Source organism: Ctenopharyngodon idella, chromosome 16 (genome assembly GCF_019924925.1).
Source record: "Ctenopharyngodon idella isolate HZGC_01 chromosome 16, HZGC01, whole genome shotgun sequence".
NCBI lineage: Eukaryota > Metazoa > Chordata > Actinopteri > Cypriniformes > Xenocyprididae > Ctenopharyngodon > Ctenopharyngodon idella.
In genome coordinates, this window is record NC_067235.1 from 2,634,895 (window position 1) to 2,662,568 (window position 27,674).

Sequence of the window (27,674 nt, forward strand, 5' to 3'; positions counted from 1 at the left end):
GCACACAAGGCAATATACACATTGGTGGGCGCGTACTGCCGAATGTTGTCGACAGATGTCGGCGCCGCGAGACAGGAGGATGAAGGAGGGGACGGGAGAGACTCTGTCCGGCTCCATATCATCGGTTGTCAGTGGGACGGAGGATAAAGGACAAGGCGGAAGATAGTCTGTTAACCCCTATTCACCAATAACAGGGGATTATCTGTGAATCCCAGTTGCCTCTGATGAAAGTTTGTCAAACTATCCGGTGTAAAATGATCACTGCAGAGACTAAATTAATCCACCCCTTCTTCATATCATCGTTTTTAGGAAATTTAAATAAGGAGACTGAGCTGCTTTGTATATTATCGCAACCAGGTAATATGCATTTGCGTGACAAAGGCATTACTAGCTAGCAAAATGTAGGCTGTATAACTAACGGTAATGACACTCGAGATTGAGTGAGCCACTGTAGCGTTAGGGGCGGGGCCATGCTCAGGGGCTCTAGTGCGTCATCGACAGTTATAAAGCGTTAGGAGCGGGGCCATGCTCGGGGGCTCTAGTGCGTCATCGACAGTTATAAAGCGTTAGGAGCGGGGCCATGCTCGGGGGCTCTAGTGCATCATCAAGTCCCCGTCGTCAAGCCTCCGCCCAAAAAATCCCGAACACAGAATTGGTGAAAAACTGTTTAACGATCTAACTTCTCAATTTAGTACTACATAGTTCACAGTCTTTGTAATGTGTTTCAGCAATGCATTTGTAACATTTATAATGTGTTTAGAAACAATTCTCAGAATTGACTTTACATGGACTTTAAATCTGCAAAATATCTCTGAAGAACTGCGTGCTCTTCTTATCATAACCCATATAGAGCACCTCAGAGATGACGTGTTTTTGTATGCAAAACCCAGAAGCGAGTTGGCATCTTAGGACTTCCGGTTCCATCGCCCTAATGTCTATGGGTTTTTTGAATGGGTTTTTGCTAAATCGCCTGAAATAAGGTCTGTGGTTAACAAAGCCTCTAAATATTTTCACGTTTTGATCTATTACATAAAACACACCAGTTATAACCCGCTTGTGATTTTTTAAATCTTTATTGTGTCTTAAAAACAGCGGTTGCTAACAAGTTGCTAAAAGGGACTACTTCCTTTGGCGGGGACTTTAGACGTCATCATGACAAACAGGACATTTGGACAGCATTTCTCATGAAAAAGTGGATAAGTATTCATACACAGCGCAGATCATAATCAGCGAGCATGTTTTTAAATAAAGTTGTTTTCTAAATAAAGTTTGAGGAAGCTTGGTGGTGGTGACGTTGATCCGCGACCATGGTGTGCTGTAGTCCGTTTATTGCCTACTGTTAGCTTTATATATCTGATGACTTTGTTTAGGCTTCAAAATGTATAAATGTTGTGTTAACTTGTAAAGATTATCTTGAAAGACAAAACGTGTAAGTGTTATAACCCTTTGTTAAACACAGCTTATTTTTTGCGATTTTCCAAAAGTCTATGGGAAAAATGCATTGGCTTTCGATCGAGGAAACCCGTGCGCCGCTAACTTCGGGGTTGGCCTACAAAAACACGTCATCCCTGAGCTACTCTATAGCTCCGTAGACTAGAACACCCGTCAAAATAAGAGTCCCGCCTTAGTAAAGGAGATCTCATACATATTTAAACTTGCAAAAAATATTAAAATGTATACAAAAACAAATGAGAAGATTAATCATAATAAAGTCTGTTACAATAAAGGATTAATATGTATTTAAAGAATATGCAGTGCTATTTTACATTTGTTTCCTTTATTTCTGTACCTGAAAACTATTAAATCTACCTAAAAAGCACTGTTTATTTCATATATATCTTTGTTCAGTTGTATTTATGTAGGCCTGCTGAATGTTAAATGGATCCAATCCATGTTCATTAAAAATTATTTGATGATGCAGCAATAAACTTGCTAGTATAATTTAATGCAGGTGTTTTTGAACTTTGCTAATTTAAAACATCATCAAAATACTATCTTTTTTTGATGAAAAAATTTCAAAACACAGGAAGTGACAAATATCGGTATCAGTCAATAATTGTTTGTTAAAATCGGCATCGGTATCTGCCCCAAAAAATCATATCGTGCATCCCTCGTCGCTTCATAACATTAAGGTTGAACCACTGCAGTCACGTCGACTGTTTTAACGATGTCTTTAGTACCTTTCTGGACCTTGAAAGTGTTTATTATATTGCTGTCTATGGATGAGTCATATACCTCTCGGATTTCATCAAAAATATCTTAATTTGTGCTCTGAAGATGAACGAAGGTCTTACGGGTGTGAAATGACAGAAATTTCATTTTTGGGTGAACTAACCCTTTAACTGTACCAAGTTTAATTTCCAAATTCAAATGGCAGAACGAGTTGAGAACTGGTACTCCTTTCAATTCAGAATTATTATTCTGCTTAGTAGGGGAGAAGTCAGGGGAGAAACTTTGTTTCAAACAGGGGAAGACATCTTGTGTTGTTGATTCAGCCAGGTCAATTTATTTCAAGGACTGAGACACTGAAAGGGACAGAGCTATTTGGCATTTCTGTGAGAGGAAATGAGAATCTGGAGCATGTACGTTTCATTACTTGAAAAGCAGCCCATATGCTGACCTAAAACGAGGTAAAGAACACTAGAAAAGAAAGTGAAATTTGGAAAAAGACAGAAAAAAAAAAAGAGCATTCTTCACACATAGCATCTCGATGACCTTACCAGGATGGTGGTGATGACCAGCGAGCGGTTGGAAAGCGAGTCTGTGATGTTCATGCCGTTCTGTCTGGGGACCTCGGTGATGTTGAGCCCCCCAGAAGCACTCCACTTCCCCACCTAGAAAAGATGAAATTTATGTAGTCAGCGCATGTTTCACTTACCTGTGTGACCCATCCACATCGCAATAGCCCATCTGACTGCATTAGCAGCCCTGTGCTGAGCTCATCCAGAAGCATTAGCTGATTGGCTCTTCTGTTTTTATGCCAATAGGTCTGTGCTCAGGCTCATGAGTAGCTAGGCCCTTGCATACACTCTGAATACATTAACATAGAGGAAGGGCAATTCCACCAAAGGAGATTGCTTCTCAATTCAATTTTGCAAAGGAAAATGTTGAACAAAAGAAAAAGCCGAACTTACGGCATGAATTACTATCTGATAACGCTGCTGCATTATTAAAGGTGTTACTTTTTTTTCGGTATTCAAATACTCCTATCCCAGTGCAGCATCGACTATAAACAAGCCATTGGTTAGTTCAATTCTCAGAAAACTGGAAAGGCTGTGAATCTGAGGAACATTAAACATTTATCAGTCTTAATCATTATTTTAGTCTTGTTTTCCAGTAAAAAAAAAAAAAAATGTTTAAACATCCTTAATTTACTTGACAAGCAAAATTCCATATTTACAGTGAATTTCAGTGATTAGGTCAGCACACATACTGGTGTTCGGTTATGAATTGTGTGCAACACAACAATATGTGATGTCAATCTGGCTAGAAGCTAATAACCGAATGCAAGTACGCCCACACACAAGTGCTTGTGGCTATGTTTGCATACTTACTAAAAGTGTGCTTCTGGACTTTAAAATCTGTATCATTATAATACTGTATATTCCTCTAAAATCATCTAGTTCATAATAAACCAGTATGGGAAGACACAAAAGGTGTGTAAGCGGGTTACAATCAGTGTTGGGTAAAAGTAATTAATTACTAGCTACTAATGTTGTCAAAAGTACTGACATTTTAAAAATGTGATGCTTTGAGCGCTGTTGAGCAAATTCATAAACACCTCTGATTGGCCATTGTTTTCACGCACTCAACAGATATGTCTGTGATTGGCTACAATGATCAATGCATAGGAGCGTTTGAATTTGAAAGCGGGAGCGTTTGAAAGCAGGCGTCTATCAGCGGACCGGCCTGCTTTGAAACACTCCCGTGTGTATCTGTGTAAGCGCTCGGTAAAGAGCTTCATTGATGACTATTTACAACATGTTTTTGAAGCGTTGATCATTGTAGCCAATCACAGACATATCTGTTGAGTGCGTGAACACAATGGCCAATCAGGGCTGTTTAAGAATCCACTCAACAGCGCTCAAATCATCACATTTTTAAAATTTCAGTCCCAACTTGGTATCGAAGTCGGTGATTTTGACAACACTGCTAGGTACTAATTACATCTTCAACAGTGTAATTAGATCACTGTACGAATTACTCTCTCTAAAAAGTATTGTTTTACTTTTTACTTTCTAAATCTCATATCAACCTCGACCAGTTGAACAATATAAAGATAGACATGAAACTGCTCTTTTGATTCTTTCAAATAAACAATATACAATTGCATACATTTTATTTGAACTGACTATAGTGTGTAAAGGGAGAAGTTTACATTAAAAACATACATTTTAACATTAAAATTTGATGTTCAATACACTATTGTTTTATATAGAATTGTTCTATAGTCTATACAGTATTTCATGCAATTTCATCAGAAGTAAATGTAATTAAATTACAGAAAAATTAAGAGTAATCCCTTATTTTACTTTTTCAAATGAAAAGTAATCAAATTACAGTAATTACTTTAAACATTTCTGAGTTGTCCAGGAATGCTGTACTGGCAAATTGGGATCTACAGTATGTGTATTTATGGAAACATTAGAAGTTGTTAAAATACCATTTATTTTTATTTTTTTTATTATTATTTTTTTTTTATTTATTTATTTTTTTCCTAAATGGTATAGTGTGAGTCGTTTGAAAAACACTTTTTTTTTACTGTGCTATGGCATTCCAAACTTCTAGTTTTAGTAGTAGTATTCTAATTTTATATATTATATAATAAAACATTTATAATATTTTATATAGAGTTTTTTATTTTATTTTATTTATTTTAATTTTTTCAGCAGTCATACCTTAATCAAACAGATCATAAAACTACAATCATGACAAGAGATATTACTCAATATTGGCTATTTGTTGAACTCTGCAGTGGGACCAATCCAGTTGATTATCAATCAATGAATCTATTTCAGCCGGAGTGCTCTATCTGCCTCGAGGGATATTAGGAAAAAAAATGCTTACCATTAATTAAGGCACACACACACACACACACACACACACACACACACACATATGCAGTAATAGGCAGGCAGTAGAGGGAGTTGAAATAGTTGTACTGTGAATAAGTAAATAATCCCACTAATATCAGCAAATCTGTGCAAATTAAGCTAGTTTTGCACAAACAATCCCCTGCAGCGAGTAAAAGGACGTCCTGCGCATTGTTCAGTCACTCCTCGACAAATCATTACTGCAAACAGCCTCATATCTGTCCGTATCTCTTTGTCTGGGGGCGTGCGGCGCTGCCCCCTCCTGCACCAACATATTCATGAAGCCCAAGAGCGGCAAATCTCAGAGCTACGCAGGTGCAACAAACACCCGATGACACCTGATGCAAATCCTAACATATGCATATGACTGATTCAAATTCAGAGTGATGCACAATTCACATGATATGCTAAATCTCTTTATGGGGTGATGTTTCATTATTGCAAATTGACTGCAATTAACTCAATTCATTAAAAGTGATTATCAGGGGAAGGCACAATTATTTATTCACATCGCCGCCTGGAGACTTTCTTGGCCTCCTCAAAATGAATACAGATTTTTTTATTCTTATTCAAATCTGAAATGCAAGTTCATGTACTTTTTTGTTCTGAGCATCTACTCCTACAACAGCTCTAAGAGTTAAATGTGTGCCTGTTACTGGGAATTGCACGTTTCCCCACAGAATTATGGGTTTTACAATTTTTTGCATGTGCTACTGAATTAGAGCGGGAATTGTTGCATAATGATACAGATTTTGTGGAGGTGTTTGGTGCAGTTTAGTCTGTTTTTTGCCTTCTCTAACAGTGTTTACACAAACACACATTGCCGAAATTTGTGTCCACAGTGTGAGAGTCAAACTTGTAAATGAAAATTCATTGACTAATAAAAACAAAATATTAGTGTTTATCTCGCACTTCTTTTCACAGAAGTGAGTGCAGCCATATTTACTCATTACTGCACAAAAGCATGCTATGTGTAACTTCAGCTGGTCATTAACGGAGGCTTGTAATTAACAGTACTTTGTACACTAATCCAATTTGCTTTATGATCCACTAACTTATGCTTATGTTTAAACACCTCATTTGCTTCCTTGTTAGGAGGTAAATTAAACGTAAGACACAAATTGCTCTTTATTTGCACAGCAATGGTGACCAAATGAGACAAGGTACATGAGGTTTCAGTGCACTAGACTGCGAGATCAGAAGGTTATTTGAGGGGAGTAACAATCCTTTGCAATGACGCATCTCTGTTCTTTGGCTGCATGAAAGGTTCTGGCATAATCGACTATGCAAATCAAAAGTGACTTATTACACATTGTTTAACAGACAAGCATTAGCAGAAGAAAACAACTTTTGATCATTTTATCCTTCCTGCTGTGCAAAAAAGCATAAAGACATAGCAAAAGCGTTATTATTCAACGTGATCTCATGAGAATATGTGTGTATTTTTTTTACGTAAAGTGTGGTTCTACCACACATACATTTACACACAAAAACGTAGAATACTGACGTATTTATAGCACTAAAGCATAAAATACTTACGTATTGACAGCAATAAAACGTAAATTATTTACATATTCAAGTGTGGATGTGTATGAATTCCCATGTATTAATATAAAAATCGTGGCATTAATGTTTTTATTCTGTTGTATTCAATTGTCATATCAATCCATGTTTTGAATGCAGTTTATTCATCTACTTAATATGAAATAACATTTCTGTTCGTGACTAGTTTCGGAGGATTACATAATGTTAAACAAGACTACACTTTGAAGCCTTAAAATAAATAAAATTTCTGTAATTGTTTAACCATTTTGTAATATTTAGTTTGTTTGCTGTGCGACACAGAAGGCGTTTTCGCCTATGCAGCGACTGACAATACAACCATAAGATACTCCAAAGCACAACATAAATTCACAAATCACATCCATTTTATTTGTTCGCTGTACTCCAAATCTTTAGAATCCATATGTTTGTAAGGAACAGATCCAAATTCAGCCCTTTATCCATCAATCTTCATCTTCATTCTCAGCAAAAGCGACCGTCACAGTCAAAGCCCGCGCTCGTTATGATTCAAAGTAGCGCCACCCTCGAGAAGCTTTACTGCATGGTTTACGGCACTGATATCGAACGCTCATTGGCTTTCTCACCTGCTTCGTCACAGATTGCGACATGCCGTTTCAGAAATGAGTGCACGCCTTCAAGGAGAGAAGCTGGATTCATATTTTCCTGGATTAATAAGTTAAATTCTGTTCTGAACCACATAAAGAAACTATTACCGCCAGAGAGGACTGTGACTGCAACTCATCATCATTTGAACTACTTCTGGTACCACTTTTGACATTTAGTTATTCTTTTATTTGCAACAGTACGGAGTTTTAAGAAATGGTTATGTGTAGGTTTAGGGGCAGATGTAAGATTAGCAGCTCAAAATATTGTTTTAATGCTATATTGTTACTAAAATTGTCATTTTCCTACACATTTCTGTCCATTATGTTTTATTCTTTTAATATTCTGTATAAAATGAGTATGTTTAGGTTTGGGGTGGGGTTTAGGGATCTTATATTTATCTACAAAACGACAAAAGGGAAATTATACATCTTTATGATGTGAAAGATTCGTAAATATTTTACGTTTTTCGCTGTAAAAACGTAATAATGCTACGTTTAAATGCTTCCAATATGTCCATATTGTATGTTTCAGCACCTATCCAAACGTACAAAAATGTATGTTTTGTCTTTGAAAGTTACGTATTAATACCTAACTATGAGACCAGGTTGTATTATCATATATGCGCTGTGTTTGGCGAGTTGTGTTGTGTCTGATTTGAGACGGCTGTTGTGTGTTTGTGTGGTGGTTTACCTTTTGAAGGCCATCCTCCTTGAGACTCACAATGTCAAGATCAAAGTCGGTGCGCAGACCCGTAGTTCTGTTGAAGCACAGCCGTCCCGTCAGACCGTCCCAGTGAGACTTCAAAGCAACAGACAGAGATTTTCAACAATTAAAACACACCAGGGTTCTGCACCATTCACAATTTATTTGCCATTTCAATTGCCAATTCAATTCCCCAATTTGAATTTAATTGAAATCAACAAAAGGATGCATGTATTAACAATTACAAATTGAATTTTTAGTTTCTCAATGTAACCTATGTATACACATGTATACAACATATCTGTACATTTATTAAAACACACATATATATATATATCTCCTTCCAACGTGATTACATAATGTGTGGCACATCACAGAGCAGTGCAAGACGAGCATTTGTGGTTAAAAAGTATATAATTTTTATTTTTTAGAAAATGGCCGATGGTTTCAGATAAGACCCTTATTCCTCGTCTGGGATTGTGTAGAGCTCTTTGAAGCTGCACTGAAACTGACATTTGGACTTTCAACCCGTTGAACCCCAGTGAAGTCCACTATATGGAGAAAAATCCTGGAATGTTTTCCTCAAAAACCTTCATTTCTTTTCGACTGAAGAAAGAAAAACATCTTGGATGACATGGAGGTGAGTAAATTATCAGGAAATTTTATTTCTGAAGTGAACTAATCCTTTAAAGCCTTTATATATAATGCATTATAAAAGAATTTGAATGCATTAATAATCCGCCTTATAATGCATTGTATGATCTCATGAATAGTTGTAACCACAGTTATAATACATTATAACACTTATCTATTCATTGTTACACCTTTAGAACGTATAATGCATTAAAACAACCAATTTCAGATGGAACAAGGAATCTGCAAGTATTATAGTGCATTTTAACTCTGGTTAAAATTATTTATGAAAAGATATCATGCATTATAATGTACATTATTTATACCTTTATAATGCATTATACATTTAAGAAACCATGTGTTACCGAACGGGATTGATATTTTGTGATATTGTGGCGTGTTAAATATTTTGACAGCACTGAAGCTGCTTTAGAGAAACCAGCTGACGAAAATGTATTCTACATATTAGGGAGGAAATAGGAAAAATTAATCAAAATGAATGATGTAGCCTAATTTATGTTTTGCTGGACTAATGAAAATCGTCTGTTGTGTGACTGCTGAATTGCAATTCAGTACATTCCTCCTCCTGCCATTTTAATTCATTTCCATTTCAGCATCCTGCGGTGTGTGTCCAAATCCATTCAAATTCACACTCATGAACTGAATGTATTGAAAAGAAGCCAGTTTTTGTCCAAGTATGGTACATATACTTGCGAGTGTGCACACAAACACACACACACACACACACACACACACACACACACACACAAAGCTTCTATTTCCTTTTTAATTACATTTTACATCCCAGCGCCTCAGACACATCTTCCCCCAAGACCTCGTCCTAATTAACGACCATCTCACTTGCAACAATCTCTAGAGACTCTGAAAAAAAATTACATTGCAACTCCTCCTCTCCATTCCTCTCTCGTCCCTAAAGCTTAGAACTCCGCCCCCAAACAACACACACTGATCCGCAGCCCTCTCCATAACCTCTTCCAAATTAAACACCTCCGTTCTCGTTCAGGAGCGAGGACATTTCACTGGAACATGTGTTCTCCTCTATGCCAAAGAGAGACGAAGCTCTCCACGCCAACTCCACAGCCCTCATTTTGCTCTTCTCTCGTACACGGCGCTCCACAGAGCTGTGTTCAACAACTCTAATCTGCCTATTATGAGTCCCAATCAAAGTCTCTCTTGTGAGCTGAAATAAGAGCTGATTATGACGAGCACATTCGCGTGCGAAACACATGGTGATGAGAAAGTGGGACACTGTGAGTTTAGTAGTGCAGGGCGAGAACAGAACCAACTCGCTGAAATCCACTTATCTACTGCACTTCAATGAGGCAATTAAAATGGATGGTGAATGGTGATTGTTTATCAGGTAAGATCCACTGTTAAAGAAAAAGATCGCCTCTGAATAATGATGCAGTATTTATCAGCAGTAAGAGTGTTTACTAATGACTAATTAGTAAAGGTATTTGGACACATTTAGATGTATGGGAATGTCTCCGATTAAAAATACATGAGAATGAGGATCATTTATTTATTTATTTTTACAGAAAGATGGCACAGGTGCACTTTTCAGTAACACTTTATAATAAGTATACAGTAATCAAGAGCTTACAAATCATTTGCAAACTATACTTAATTCATAGTTAATATATTGTAGTCTCTACATTATTACTATATTAATAGGCTATATACAAACAGTGAGTTCTTCATTAATTGTCACTGTAATTAACCAAATTATTGTTTAATTAGCTCATAGTAAAGAGTTAGATAATGTTTTTATGCTTTGTTAACAACTTATTAACTGTAAATAGTTAGATTAGGTCATGGAAATAGGGAAAATGTCGAAATGGGAAAATGGGGGGCGAAAATGTCATCATTATGTGCTTTAAACCAACCATCATTAGACATTAACTGCATTTGTATCAAGTGTTCCTTAAAAAATTGTGTGTTTAAGGTATTTGTAAACATTTTACACATTTAACATGTAACACTGAATATGAATGCAATTAATGTCTAATAAGGTTTAAAGCACTTAATTAATGACATTTTCCCATTTGCCGTGACCTAATCTAAAGTAAAAACTATTTACTCCTAATAACCAATTAACAATTCATTTACTACGAGCTAATTAAACAATAATAATTATTATTATTTGAATTATTAATTAATTACAGTGACAATGAATGAAGACCTCACTATTTGTATATAGCCTATTAATATATTAACAATACAGACTACAATATATTAACTATGAATTAACTACAAACTAATAGTTTCTTAATGATTTGTAAGTACTTTATTACTGTATACTTATTATAAAGTGTTACTGATCTAATTAAACAATTTCTAAATTACAGTGACAGTTAATAAAGAACTCAGGATTTAGCCTATTAGTATATTAACAATTTAGAGGCTACAATACATAAACTATAATATAACTGTAAACTAATAGTTTGCAAATGATTTGTGAGTATTTATTACTGTATACTTATTATAAACACTGTATATGTATTACAACACTTAAATGTGGGTATGTTTCATAAAAAAAGAAAAAAGAAAAATCAACATTTTGCGAGACTGTCCTCCAAAAAACGACCCTATAGGTCGTTTTTTCAAGCACCTTATGACCTATATTTACGTTTTAAAGTCATGCGCCCTCTAACTGGCGTAAAAATAGTGACAGTGTCGTGTTACGTCTGTCGTCATAAAATGACGCATGACAGTCGTTACCAATCAAAATGCGTGTTCATTTAAATGCAATATGTGGACTTTTTACACGGTCCCTTACCCACCATTTGTCCTATTTCCATTTAGCAAAACTCATTTTTTTTTATTAACGACTACACCTACCCCAACCCTAAAGCTACCCTTAGTGATTTATAGTGCATATACACTTTCCCTGGGATCGAACCCACGATCACATGATCACATGATTTCATATTGTTATATTATTGCAATGCTCTACCAGTTGAGCTACGCGAAACCCAAAATATGACGCAGATAAAAGGGTACAATGCATTAAAATGAAAGTGTCCTGTTTTGGTAAATGCTCCTATGGGTCGTTTTTTAGGGAAGTGACAAACGACCTATATGGGCATACTGGTTGGAGGACATGTTGCATTTTGAATAAAAAAAATTGAGAAAATTGTGCTCTTGTAAAAGTGTGCTCTTGTCATCCAGATCAGAAACATAGATCATGTAGATCGAGTCCATCAACAGCTCCAAAGCTTCACAGTCATTTCCTCTTCCTGAGTCGACATTTCATTCAGTAACGTTAGGCAGTTTTGATTTATATGCTGCTGAATATTGATTGTGTTAGTTTGTATGTGCGTAAGCTTCTATTGCCGGAGATTCTGTACTTTTTCAGAAGATGCGTAACAGCGCCCCCTAGCGTAAAACACAAATTGCCGGAAAATTCCATCAATGGCTGGGAAAGAGTCAAGCACTGGAGATTAAAATATTAATTACAGTGTACATTTAAATATTCCATTGAAAAAATTGTATTATAAAACAGATAGTTTTGTCCTTGATGATTGGCTGAGCCGTGTTTAAAGCCGTTGTAAAATACTCTATAAACACACACCTGAACCACTGCGTCTGTGTGTTTCTTGACAACCATTCTGCTAAACATTGCTGAAGAACTACATTGCTTGGTGGAAGAATTATTATTTATCAATATAATAATAATAATGAATTATTAAATTGTAGTTGCTGTGTGTTTATTTTATGAAACCTTATCAGGAATGTGTATTAAATGTTTTATAAAATCAATAATCCGTGGTTTACAGTGTTTTTAGAACAGCTAAGGGGGTTTAGCCACTCCGCTCCATGTCGAGCCTAAAAACAACTCTTCTAAAATCACTGTAAACCGTGGCTTCACTGGGCTTATTGGATTAATCATTGATAAAAAAAGTGTGCTGGTATATGGTGGCCATCGCTTTTTAGGGCTAGCATATACAATAAATGCAGTTTAAAATCAAAAATAAAATGATAACCACTTAAAATGGGCTTAAACAGGCATCAATGACAAGTGTTCAGCAGAGAAACTAATACCATGTTATTTAAACAATATCATATATATCTTATCTTGTCTCTGGAGAGCAGAAGTGTTTCTGACAGCAGTGCCATGAGCAATTGTCATTACCTCTTTAATGAAACTCATGAAGCGTCCTCCGAACCTCCAGGGTTTGTGACGATGACACTGCAATGAGTTGACAGTCATCTGCGGTGCATGCTGGTACGAGACCGACACGATGTGGACAGCGTCGTACGTCAGAGCAGCATCTGTCTGGAATAAACAGGGGGGCGATATGTCAGCTGAAAGGATCTGACAAGCAGGAGGAGTGCAAGACCTGACCAGTTGACAACCCTGTCAAACAGCAAACTGGGCCACTGCTCAGGACCATTAGCACAACTGAATCAAAATGTAAGAAGACCTTTGATTCATGTCTGATGCTAGGAGACACTGTGTGTGAGAAAAACATTGTTGTTTTTTGACGTGGGGGAAAAAAGCAAGCAACATTTTATGTTGTTGTCTGCCCAACTGGTTTATACGTATTGTTTTGATAGCGCATAAGGGTGTGCAAATATGGTAACAAGTAAGTTTATCGCTTTATTTACAAATGAGAAAATTTAAATAAGTGCATTATTGTGCATGCATTCATTGTTATTTAACCAGAGGTGGAGAGTAACTAATTAGAAATACTTTTGTTACAGTACTTAAGTACATTTTGAAAAAATTATTTTGAATAATTAAAATGTGGTACTTTTACTTTTACTTGAGTTGAATAAAAATAAAGTATTCAACATCGCTACATTTATTTTTCACCAAAAGTACAAAGTACTTTGACATGGCAAGCTGGCATTTGCATTTGACAGGCACTTTTCAAACTACTGCGGTAAAGCCCTGCGCTTTAGCCAATAACAGACAGGTCTGACTCGGGTGAAAAACCAATCAAAACCGCTCAGGGGTGGGGTGTTCAAACCACACTTTCACATTCAATCACTGGCACTCGCATTTTGAATCAGTATCGCTAACGTTTCAATATTTTATTGAATGTGAGCTATGCTCATATTCTGATTTTAAATGGGTCATACCATTGATATTACCAGAACACTGAGCAGTTTAAGCAAATAGAAAACTCGGCTTATACAAGGACGCCATTATTGCATAGATGGAGCAAGAAAAATGTCAGTTTTTAAAAGGCATACTCACAGTTCAGTTGAATGGTAAAGCTTGTCCTCTTTAACAATACAGTTAAACTAAGTTTATTTAACATAACCCGTACCCACTTTATTTTTTTACTGGCACTTTTCTATTCACACTGTTTTAATCCCTCATTTCTTTGATCGGACCTCTCACTTACCCTTCGTTGTTTTTGATCTTTTTAACAACATTGGTAACACTTTACAATAAGGTTCGTTAGTTAAACATTAGTTAATGTATTAACTAACATGAACTAACCATGAGCAATACATTTGTTACTGTATTTACTAATCTTCGTTAACATTAGTTAATGAAATACAGTTGTTCATTGTTTGTTCATGTTAGTTCACAGTACGTTAACTAATGTTAACAAGATTTTATTAATGTATTAGTAAATGCTGAAATTAACATTAAAAAAGATTAATAACTGCTGTAGAAGTGCAGTTCATTATTAGTTCATGTTAACTAATGAACCTTACTGTAAAGTGTTACCAAAACATTCAAATGATCTTACGTGGACTTACTTTTCAAACTTAGTCATAAAACAATCACTCTTGGCAAAAGGGATAGCTAGCATGTTTGCTTAGCATAGTGTCAAAGATGACAATTTATGAGATTAATATCATTTTTTTTGCTCCAAAATCACTGTATATACACATCAGTCGTGTTTGAAATAACTTCTGTGCCCATGTTGCTTCTTAACACATAGTGAGACAGAAAATATATTATTTTATAAAATTCTGCAGGCTATGTTGATTATTGTTACATTATAGATAAACATCATTCTTATGAAAATACTCGAGATGGCTTGAAGAACACAGATATATCATCTCTATCATGTTTATTGTCTTCATGTTTCATCAGTCAAAACGTCTCTATCTGCATGTTATTCAGCTGTAGAGACATCTGATGTCCATATAAGGGATTTCCTGGAGCGTCATAAGTTTAATACTTGTATGAATCTCACTTTTGGACTTTCTGCGCGAGGGCTCTGGCTTCCAGTATGAATGAAACAGAAATTACATCTCCTCATTTTGGCTAAAAATAGAAAAATAATGCTAAAGCACTTTGTAACATAACTTGAGTAGTTTTTCAGCAAACTACTTATTTACTCTTACTTGAGTCATATTGAGTCATATTATTTTTCAGTATTTCTACTTCAGTACTTCAGTACTTCTATAAGTATTATTTCTATAAGTAGCAATACTTTCAGTTAGGTACAATTTTTTTGTACTCTTTCCACCATTGCCTTTAACTGATAGCTAGAATTGGTCTAATATTTAAAGAAGAACAGTACGTGTTTGACAACTCATTGTTTCTAACTTTGTGCTGTAAAATTAGAATTCAATTTATTGCTAATATTGTGTAAATAACATTTTAACACTCACTTGTTTTGCTGTGTTTGATTACACATGGGAGTCACAATGTAGCATCAAGGTTCTAAATGGTCGCATTTTGCGACCTTTCTTCATGTTAGCGTGACTAAGTTTTGTTCATGTTTCATCAAACGGTAAACACTCCAAAAGTGGAACGAAACAGCGCTACTCGATCTGTGACAGTTTTTTACATTTATATTTATACTAATGATGTTGTTATGCTTATGTTGTTCATAACAAATACCATAGTTTTCTAGAAAACAGTTATTTTTTACTGTGATTGTGAGGAGCCCTGCATAGTTTTACCTGTGATTACCATGATCTCCAAATGTATGAAACTATGGAAGAACAGTTGTAAATTTTAATGAGCAAATACAAAGCAGTCCAATTCCATGAAATACATAATGTAATATAACATTAATAGCTATACTCATTTGTGAAATACAACAGCAATATAGTGATCATTATTAGTTTCTGTCCCCTCCACCGATGCTACCAAATCAGTGCTATCGTGTTAGTCCGAAGCCCTGACTTTGATGGACAAAGATAAGGGAATCTATCTGCAGAGTCCATCGAGGAAGTACAGCACAAGACAACAACAGGAGATTATAGTCCTCTGGCCATTTTAGCATCTGTAACCACTGTGACTGGAGTCAATCTCTTTCCACAACCTCTGCATGAACAAGTCATGCTTCTGAGCTAAATCCAACCAAGTTCTCATTGAGGCGCACTCAATCTACTGCAGTCTATGGGTAAGCATAAGGATTGTCAAACACAGCTTCCTTAAATCTGTTCTTCTATTTCCATAACACTCATTTCTAGTCTGCTGTATGCTCAAGACACTGTCAAAACATTCCTCAAAACCTCTCTAAACAGAATGAAAAGGCCATATACATCCTCTACCTTGATTCCTAACAAAGTCAAGCAGATGGAGAAATGGGAAGACCTCTACTCAGAACCATACTTTAGGACAGGGATGGGCAATTCCAATCTTACTGTTATGCTCCGTCTTAATAAAAACAAAACTGAAAAATCAAACCAAAGTCTTCAGGATTACTTGAATATCACAGGCAGGTGTGTTTGATTAGGGATGGAGCTAAATTATGCAGGACAGCTTCCCTCCAGACCGGAAATGAACATCCCTGCTTTAGGTTCAATTGGTCCAAAACAGTTTACAATGTATTCCCCTACATGGCTGTCTAAAAAGTTTTATTTCCCACTTTGAAAGATGGATAAGATATATCTTCACCAACTCCAGGAGAAATGCTGGGAGCAGCATAAAACTTTGTACCTCACCAATCGGACCAAGGCTTTTGATCCCCCAAGCTCAGCTCATCAAAGAACTTTAACATCTACTGTGGCTTGAAGCAAAAATGTGTCTGCACTCCAACCCTCTTCGGGCTCTTTTCATACTCTTAAAATATTCCCTCTACATCAGGACACACCTGAATAAGCTAGTCAAGATCTTCAGAATTACTATAAAGCTACAGACAGGTGAGTTTGTATCAGGGTTGGAGTTGAAGGACTGAAGTTCGCCATCCCTACTCTGGATGTACCAGGGGTGTCCAATTCTGCTCCTGGAAAGTCACTGTCCTGCAGAGTTTGGCTCCAACCCCAATTAAAACATACCTGAACTAGGCAATCAAGGCATACTAGAAACTTCCAGGCAGGTGTGTTAGGGCAAGTTGGAGATAAACTCTGCAGGACGTTTCCCCCTTCAGGAGCAGGAATGGACATATACCTTCTGGAAATCAAATGCACAAGAAAAACACAATAATGTTTGTCTACTGCCTCTCATGACCCAAGCAAGAACCAAAATATATTCAACAATATTATATTTTCAGCTCAGCTACTGTCACTAGCCATAAAGCAACAGCGCCAGCATACACTGGACTCATTCTTCCTGCAAAGACTTTGGACAATGAATAACAAGCAAGTAAATAAATGGTACACCATCCACTTGCCCGGCCTCTAACACACCCTACTGTAACAATCTCCTGGAGGGATGAGGGCTTGAAGTGTGTACATTGTTCAGGCAATGTGAGCTGCTCTGAGCTTGTCTGCAGGAAGGATGGGCATTTATTCAGATGTCCTTTGTATCGACCTCGCCATTGGCTTCTTGTAACTAGGCAAAAAAGTCCTTGTGATATGACAGCTGTTGGTATCAAGAGAGTGTTGGGAACATTAGACCACACGGAGAAGCTTTTTCAGTCAATAGCTGGACTGGCTAAACTGTGGACAAATTTAGTTGTTTCAATGGACTGTATTCAAACATTTGACACACAGATGGATGTGGGCAGGAAATATATGCCTCACATCAGTCTTGTTAGCTGTTTTACAGATGCAATAGTACCACCTAAGGTGCATATTACAGGGTTTTCAACCTTGCACAAAAGGAATAAAGCAATCTTGATAGTCAGTATATATGTATATTTGAAACACAAATCCATTTAGCAATGAAATGGTGGCACTGAAAGCATTTCTTTTTCTATAATAACAGTACTCTACATCAAAATAATCAGGAATTCCACAGAAAGGCGTAGGAGTGTTTGAACTACTGTGAAATAGATTAATAGATAATCACAAAAGCCATACAATTGAAACCAGTCTTTATTATATAAAGGTATTCAACAATGGCAGCGTATAAGGCATACATTTGGGATTATTAAATCTGAACTGCTGCAATCTAAAGGATTCTATTACCTAGCCAAAAAGTAGATATTGTATCCACATTGCTCTTAAACATGGTAATTATTATTATTACGGACACCTAATCCATCTGAAACAGTTCACAGTCTTGGAATATATTAAGGAAGAAATAGCTCCTATAAAGGTTATTTTTTTAAGACTTTGGATTAACTGAATAACTATGGCTACGGATTCGATTGGATACAGTAAAAGTGGAACCTATTCAAAGCTTTTGTGTCATTGTTTAATTTGGCATTTATTTTGTGGGTAGCTGGCGGTGACATTCAGGGAGAAAATGGAAGCATACCGTCATGATCCCTTCCAGGAGACCGGAGTCTGGTTTTGGGGGAATCTGCCTCTCAAGGGACCATTTCTCCACAATAGAGGCAACCTGAGGATTGTCCACGTTTAGGATGCGGAAGCCGGTCATATTGACGCCACAGAAGCGGTACGGCTCCAGGTTTATGGCCATGAGGTCCTAGAGGAAGAGCAAGAGAGAGAAAAGATCTCATTTAACCGTCCTGAATCGAGCTTCATTGTTGCAGGGTGAGAGGCTTCTTGTCTCTTTGTCCCTTAATAAAAGCAGGAGATAGAGAGGGGGGTAAAAAGAAGATAGACAGAGCAAAAATAAAAGAGATTAAGGATAATACCATGCTTTCCAGGCCGCCTGGGTACAGCCAGATGAAGCATAGTAGGGACGTACACCTCTTTGCCAGCATGTATGATATCATAGACAGTGAGCCAGGAGTCATTCGCACAATAGCTGATTGAAACAGTTATTTCCTCTGTAATCCTGTCTTCATTGCTCTCATCCAGCGAATTGAACCGTAAACACTTCATACCGCTCTGAATGCCGACCTGACACTGAAATGTATCACTATGTCTGGGCATTCAATGATTTTTAACAGTGTGGATTCTTCAAAAAAGGATCCGAATTTCACATTCTCAAAGCAATGACGTGGGATGAAATACTCTGAAAATTAAATTGCTGGGGTGGAAAATAGCATTAAGATTAAGTGTAAATTAATCGAGATCTTTTCGTCTGAGGTCAAAGCAATAGCAAGAAGGCACAGTCATCTAACATAGGGCTCTGAAAAGCTGAGAATGAATGGCAAAATGAGCAAGACCATGTTCATTGAAAGAACTTCCCGTAATGTGCTGAGGCTAATTAACGCTCTAGAACAATACCAACACACACCCACACTACGCATGCTATTGTCTGGAGTGTTATTCTGAGAACAGTCGCTCTGTTTCTTGTACCATCCTACATATTGCCAAACATGTTGGGGAGGTGGGGGCGGCAAAGAAATGTGCTAGAACATAATAGACTATTTCATTAACACCCTGTGGGGCTGGAGCTGTTGGAAAAGCACATGCAGAAACAGGCTTGCCCCAAGAAACAGCACTTTTTAAACTATAACATAAATGATTTCTGCTTGAATGTAAATGGAAGTCTGTTTTATGGCTTCTATCTTAATGTTTTACTGTATTAATGCTTCATTAGTGTGTAAGCGATGATTGATGCTCAAATGCTTAGAATGTAGCCGAATTCTAATTTGATTATTGTAAAAAATATCATTATGTGAGTAGCAGCATTGTTCATTTTATTATGTCTCAGATGACGGGGTCATCTGAGCTCCCCTTGTATATTAAATGCAGTTTGATTTTGGAACTTGGTTCGGGTCCCGCTGCTGGCACAGCGGCGATCTAGATCATGGGCATCGCAAATGGATTTAGCAGAGGGGTTAGAGACGGGCCCAGCCTTATCTCTGCCTTCACCTGCTAGATCCAGCGCCTTTTCTCAGAGTTCGGAAGCACGCTTTGCGGTTCCTTCCGCTCTGGGTGAGGCGCTGGTGCTTCACGTACCTAGCTCTGAGGAGTTGGATGTCAAAAGCATCGATATGGGAGAGATTGAGGACTCGCCATCCCACTCTCCCGCATATGAGGAGCGGGTGGAGGTTGTGATTCACGCTGTTGCCAAATTAAATCTTGAATGGCCAGCGGAGAGGCAGGATGTTCATCCCAAAAGTAAATTAGACGAACGCTTCCTGCCCTCGCAAGCACAGCCTTCATGTCGGGGCCTCTCGTTTTTCCCCTATCTCCACATCGAGGTGTCGAGATCGTGGAAGAAACCAGCCTCCTATCGAGTGCATAGTGCGCAAACTACTCATTATTCCTCGATAGTGGGGCTCAAAGAGCACGGTTATGGGGCAATGCCTAAGGTGGAAGAGCCCCATAACCGCAGCAACTTGAGAAATATTCAATAATATATGACAAACTGTTACATCCACCAGCTGGAGTGCCCATTATCTCCACCAGAGGGCACTCCTGACTCCCTTGCTTTCCCATCATGAACTTCAATTCCCATAAATCATTGCCTGGACTCATGTTGTGATTAAGTTCAGCTGTTTCTCATTATCTTGTTAATCTCTGCCTATATATACAGTATGCCTGCGTTTTCACTCATTCTTTGCGAAGTCTTGTAGGTGTTACACTGCATTTCTGAGTATGCATCCTCTGGTTACCGTGTTTTGACTTTCTGCTTGGTTTCACTGTTTGCATGTGTTTTTCTGCCCTGTTTTTCTTGTTGGATTATCTGCCCTGTGTTTTGACCTACTGCCTGTTTTTATGGATTATGATTCTGGATTGCCCAAATAAAGCTGCATTTTGATCTTCAACCCAAGTCTCAGAGAAGTTTGTAACACAAATATGTCAGGTTCTGTAGAAAAAGAAGTTAGGAAAATATAAAGTATGCTTTTTGTTATGCTCTTCAGCTATGCATTGTGTTGCGAGGGCATAAGAGCATGTAAACAGAGATAAAATATATGCATTGGGCAGCATTTTTGCTTTCAACGTGGACAGAAGAATTGCTTGTTGCTGAATCTGGTTAAGACGCTGTTACAGTCAAGAAAACAAATTATTTAGTACTGCTACTTTGTATCGCAACAATCTGAGAATAAATACACAATTTACTACAGTGCCTTACTAGATTAATTAGGTCTTGAAGGCCTTTTAGAGGTGTGGAAACTATTATGATGGCCTGTTCTGAGGACAGTCCTGAACTATTAGCTCAAATACATCACTGTTGACTTTTCTTGATTTACTAGGTCATCTCAGGAATGATAAAATAACAACAATAAAATTGTTTTCCCTAGAAGTTCACCTAGAAAGACACGGCATGAACATAGAAAACCCTGGGTTCAAATCCAGACCCAATATCACACCAGCAAGAGTCTCATGATTGTAGTGTGATTATTGTGGTTACACAAAAATTCAATAAGGAAAGAAAATGCGCTGAAATTTGCTCAAGAGAAGTGGTGTTGGCATTTCCAGAAGGCAGTAAGGGTATCTCTGATTTTTAATAAAAACGTCATGAGCATCAATTTAAACTTCATGAGCTTCAGAATCCAGTGGTAGCACACAATTGTCAATCACTTTGTTGCCTTTGTAGAGGCTTTTCAAAGACGTTTTGTTGATTTGAGCTTGAGGGAAGGGCTAATGTTTACACTGGGGTGGCGGAAACTCCATTAAGGCTGTTTTGTCAAGTGAAATTGATATTGCAGACTGGATCCAAAGCTCATCTGCAATTAAAAGCCATTCATCAAAAAATAAAGTGGGAGCAGCACAGGAACAAATGACATTCAATTTGCTGTTAGTACTGCGGTACATTACCAGAGTGGTGAAGATGTAGTGATAGTACTCTGTCATCATCCCCATCATCTGGGCCTGGAGGAAGAGGAGGGGTGGGGTAGGAAAAAAAAAAAAAAAACAATGAAAAAGGTCACTATGTCATGTCAGAGTAATTTGCAGTCATTGTGGCAGCCAACACAAACAATGTACAACAAATGAGATCGAATCAGAATAGCGGAACTATAAAGAAATACTCAACTCTGTTGATCTATCGATGTCTCTCTCTGCCTGTGTTTCTATCATACGGCACAACCGCTAGCACGGCTAACTTCTAATAGTGCTAAGGGCCCTTCAAGGGATACTTCACCCAAAAACGCCAATAAATATATAAATAAATAAATAAATAAATAAAGCACCAAAACATCCTGTCACCCTCGTGCTGTTCCAAATATGACTTTCTTTCTTCTGTTAAACACAAAAGACAAATATTTATCTTCTGCATACAACAAAAGTGAATAGGGACATTTGACAGAAAGATCACATTGAGTTTGGAATGGCAAAAAGTGCTATGAAATCCATTTTATTTTCTTCTTAAATTTGTTTTATTTTTATAAATTCCTTGTTTTCTGTTTTCAGTTTTATGGATACATTTTAATGGTTTAATTCAATTTTAATAATAATAATAATAAAAGATGTTTAATTAATTGAATTCATAAAACTGTAAACAATTTAATTAATCTTTTGAAATGGAATTAAATTAAATATGAACAATTCCTTTATTTTTTATTTTTTGGCATGCAAAGCGCTGCAAAACAGATGTTTACTGTTTAACTTAAAACATGGATAAAATGATTTAGTGTGATATTCCTTAAAAATGTTTTAATTAACTGTCTTATTATTGTTATTATTACTTTGCGAAGTACATTCTACTGTACAGTAGTAATACATTTCTGATATATTTCTTCAAGTTAAAACAAACTTTTATTTTGGCGGGTTGTAGTGAAGCCCTTTGAGTTTCTCTGTGTATCTGATGACAGTTTTATCAAATGAAATGCTCGTGAGCTCTGGAGAGGAAGTTCATGTCCTCATATAGTGAGACGGCAGATGCTGAAAACATCATGAGCATCTCGCATGCTAGTAGACTTGAGACTTGATTTCAATAGCAGTCTTTTTGCAGCTTAAAGGGATAGTTTAGTTCACCCAAAAAATGAAAATGATCCCATGATTTACTCACCCCATAAGTCATCCTAGGTGTATATGACTATCTAATTTCAGACGAACACAATCGGCGATATATTTAAAAATATCCTGGCTCTTCCATGCTTTATAATGGTAGTAAAAGGGGGGTGAGATTTTGAAGCCCAGAAAACATCCATCCAACCAGGGGCGCCATTAAGAGTTTTAAGGGGGGTATGCAAGACATAATTTTGGGTTCCCTTTTTTTTTTTTGGACGATTAATTAGAAAAACGAAAACACCCGCACCTGAAAAATGATTGATTTTAACCCTTTGATGCGGTGTGATTAGAACGTCACTGATAATTCAAACCTGCTTTCGCTCTTTGGCTGGCGAAAAGCCAGAGACGGACGCACTCAGTGCTTTTCATATATCACAACTATTCAGTGTTTTCAAACACATAATGCTTATTTGAGGTTTCAGGCATTTGAATAAGCATTAAAATGAAGTACTGTATTAAAAAAAAAAAAAAAAAAAGAGACATTTTTAGTTTTTTTTTTTTTTTTTTTTAATTCAAATTCCATACACTGATGCCTTTGGAAGCTGCAATAATAGCCATCCTTTCAATTATAATTTGACGAAGTGTTTTATTCATATCAGATACAGACTGTATGAAACAATAAAGTTTACTCTTTTCTTCTCCCAGTTCACCGGCCACTTAGCCTACTTTTATGTATTTAGGAGAAAATGGATGAATTTACGTGATGTAAATCGACAGAACCTCTGAATTGTGGTGCAAACTCATGACGTGTTATATCAACTAACATGATCATTAAAGGTGTTTAAACGACACAACACATTCACTTCCACATATCTGACAATCGGAATATATATCATACAATTTATGATATAGTTAACAAGTTATATATTCAATGTTTTAAATAAAAAGGAAAAATAAAATAAACGCGATGTCTGTGTGGCTGTATGACGCGTCACCAATGAATTAATACGTTCTAAAATAATGTTCTAAATAAATAACTGTCGCCTCAAAAAACTCACACTGGTGGCTGGAATATATAGAGCCCATAGAATATAGAGATATCCCCAGCCAACACAACCAAATTCAGGAATAATGATTCAAAGTTTATCTGAAGAATAAAGTTACGTTTTTCAATTGCGGTTTTGCACCCACACAGAAGACCCACTACAGACTTCTTGAATTAGGTCTTTCCACACATCTGCGACCAACAATCATCTCCAATATTTTGTTTATTCTTATTTTTAAGGGCCCATTTGGTAAGGAAATCTTCATTTTAACATCTCCATCCCTTTTTTTTTTTTTTTTTTTTTTAGATTTTTGCTTCGTGTTCTTGACAGGCGCCCCTGCATCCAACATAAAAGTAATCCATGTGACTCCATGTTGTTTTTGTAAGAAAAATATCCATATTTAAAACTTAATATATGAAAATATCAAGCTTACAGCAGACGACTATACACATACTACGCAAGCTGACTTGCGCCACAAGAGAAATTCCTGAAGCAATGTATGACGCAGGATGTAAGCTTAGACGGCTCTCGCAGTTCAAACAAATAGAGCTGCGCAACAAACTCAAGCTCCTCTTTTATATCGAAATCTTCTGACATTTCTCTTTAACATTTCTCGTTTTAGATTTCTAATTTATTACCTGTGTTTTGTTTTGCTCTATCCTCTACGCTTCTGCATTCATCAGGGGTCAGGGGTCACTCTTCCGCCCAAATCGATGTGTATGGTCGTCTGCCGGAAGCTAGATATTATTGGACTTCAAATCTCGCCCCCCGTTCACTACCATTATAAAGCTTGGAAGAACCAGGATATTTTTAAATATATATCTGATTGTGTTCATCTGAACGAAGATAGTCATATACACCTAGGATGGCTTGAGGGTGAGTAAATCATGGGATCATTTTCATTTTTGGGTGAACTATCCCTTTAATAGTCAAAGACACTGGTCCATATCACGATTTGATGAAGTGTACAGCTCTACTTTTTATTTATTCATCCAAATTTGTCCAAAATCAATGACATTCCATGTTATACAATAAATTCCATTTTTTTATGAGTGGAGTTTTCCACATCTTGGAAATCATAGGGCCCTAATGATTGTTTCATATGGGCCTGTTGGTCACAGCTACTCTCAATACATGTTCATACAAATGTTCACTTTTCCCTTGGTGTTCATGTCTGCTTTAATTATGCCATCTGCCATGAGGAAAACCTAAGGTTATGCTGAGCTCTTTCCCTCTTCTAAACCGTAATCACTCAAGTTTGTGTAAAGTCAGAAACTGTTTCATTTCTTCCGAAGGGCTGCAGAAATAGCCCCTTCTATGTCTGTGCCTGTACTTTCTATATCTCCCAGTCCCCCTCGTGCACACACACACACACACACACACACAAGCATAGACTGCCTTTTAAAGACTACTGGGATTTAGCCCATAGACGTCTCAGACAGGCTCTGTGTCCGACTGCATTTCCTATTTCTCTTTGGCCTGAGGGGGAGTACATGCACGACAGAAGTTCAGGAGAGGCTGACAGAGAAAAACGAGCCGCAGACAGGTTGCAGACAGGTGACCGCAGGACTAAGCTTATTAAGAGGACTTGGGCCACAGAGAATGACACAACTTTTTCGTATGATCAAATGTGAAATAATACAGCCTACAGTTAAACCTGGAAGTTATATGCAGAGGCGTCAATGCTGAATGAAACGAAGAGCAAAATAACATCTTGAGATACTTTGAAAAGGTTTAAAGCAGTAGCTGCTTAGACTGGGTTTTGTCTCAGATATAAACAGAAATACATATTCAGTCCTCATATCACCCGAGGTAAATACGGGTGATATCTGACAAGCTTTTGTTTTGTTGCAAGGACAAGTTTGTGAATGCACTACCCAAATCTTCCCTTCAAATCTACAGTACTGTACAAAAAATACTGATTTCTTTCGAGACCTGACATCCTGATGTTTGCTTAATGTATTTATATTTTAGGCTGATAAAGATAAGAAATAATATATAATGTTGATATAGTTTAAAAGTTTATATAATGGCCCTACAAAGTATTTAGACACTTAAATTACAGTAAACGTATGCTGACCATGGCAAATGATCAGTATAGGTGGTGCGGTCAGAGACAGAGATTTCAATTTTTTCATGGTTGGTTCTATTGTTTTTTTACACACGTCTAGGGTATGCGTATAGAAGGTGTGACGTAAATGTTGTCATCAGCATAGCACATGGATACAGCCTGATTTTTCTAACCATGCATACTCTATGGAAACCCATTTGTGCAACATAAGAAAAAAATGTGCTTTGGTAAATCATAATTATGACATAAATTGAAATTATGAGTCCCACTTTAGGTGTCCTTAACTACTATGCACTTACATCATAAAATAAGTACAATGAACTTATCGTGTTCATATTGTATTGCTCCTATTGAGATGGATACGGGTAAGGTTAGGGACAGGTTTGGTGGTATGGGTTGGTTAAGGTGTAAGGGAAGGTCAACAGTGTAATTATAAATGTAATTACATGCAGAGAGATCAAATGATTCATTTAAATGTAAGTACATAGTAGTCAAAGCCACCTAATATAAAGTGGGAGCAAACTATGAGATACTGTCATACTTGAGAAAAAATAATAAAAAAAGGAAAAATTATGATGTCCTAAGTAACAATTATAAGATTCAAAAGTTTAAATGATCATAATTTTAAGAAAAAAGGTCAACATTTACGATATACTAAGTAATAATTATGAGATAAAAAGCTGAGATTATAAGATACTGTCATAATTATGAGAAAAAAAGTTACAATTATGAGATGACAAGTTAAATTATGAGATACAATTCAATTAAGAGAAAGCCAAAATTAAGACATAATGGCCTGGTTTCACAGACAGGGCTTAGCCTAAGCCAAGATTAGGCCTTAGTTCAACTAGGGCATTTAAGTAGCTTTTATAAACATTCACTAGAACAAAAAAAAAAAAAAAAAACATTGCTGATGTGCATCTTGAGACAAAACAATGGCACTGACTTATTTTAAGATCTGTCAGTACAAGTTGTTTTCAGTTAAAACAGATCAAACATGCATTTTAGTCTAGGACTAGCTTAAGCCATCTCTGTGAAACCGGGGGTAGAAGTAATAATTATGAGATTAAAAAAAATTGAAATTGTGAGATAATAATTATTATAATTTTGAGAAAAAAAAGTCAACGTTTACAACATATTAAGTAATAATTATGAGATACTAAGTCATAATTATGAGGAAAAAAGTCAAAATTGTGACATTCTGCTTACTAATTATGAGATAAAAAGTATGACAAAAAGTAACAATTATGATAAGTCAAAATTATAAGAAATTGACAAAAAATCATAATTATGTCAAATGACAATGACTTTTTATGTCATAATTTTGCCTTTTATCTCTTAATCTTTTACTTTTGTCATAATTTTTTACTTAGTATCTCATAATTGACTTTGTTTGTGTACATTTTTGTCATAATTTTGACGGTCATTATTATGACTTTATCTCATAATTTTGTTTTGAAACAATTTCATTTTTTTTTTTTTAAATCATTTTTTTTTTTTTTTATCTCATAATTATGACTTAGTATCTCATAGTTTTTACTTTTTGTCTCATCATGACTTACTGTATCATAATTTCGACTTTAAAGACATTATAGACTTTGAAAGGTACAATTTGAAAGGCTATGCTTTAGGCTGTCCACATACGTCAAGCATTTGTGTAAAAACTGAAGTAAACTTTGGTCTTTCGCAACATTTTACCATATGATTCAATGTGCTGCCATAGACTACATCTACGCAAAACTCACAAACACTTCAGGTACCTAAAAAACCTTTGATGTTTGGCTCTCTAAAAACATCACAGCAAACAGCATCTTCAAACAAGTGATGCTAGAGCTACAGCAGCTAACAACCACTATGTGACTAAATACATTT

At 36.5% G+C, this 27,674-nt stretch overlaps 1 protein-coding gene across 1 annotated transcript in view; it reads right to left on the bottom strand.

Moving 5' to 3' along the window:
• Positions 1-27,674, bottom strand: part of grik3 (glutamate ionotropic receptor kainate type subunit 3) — a 168,597-nt gene that overhangs the window by 56,998 nt on the left and 83,925 nt on the right. Inside the window, exons 5-9 of the mRNA XM_051866063.1 lie at positions 21,552-21,605; positions 18,187-18,357; positions 12,754-12,897; positions 7,953-8,060; positions 2,721-2,834 (exon numbers count right to left, since the gene is read on the bottom strand). Of these exons, the coding sequence (XP_051722023.1) occupies positions 2,721-2,834; positions 7,953-8,060; positions 12,754-12,897; positions 18,187-18,357; positions 21,552-21,605 (591 nt within the window). The remainder of the gene's footprint in view (positions 1-2,720; positions 2,835-7,952; positions 8,061-12,753; positions 12,898-18,186; positions 18,358-21,551; positions 21,606-27,674) is intronic.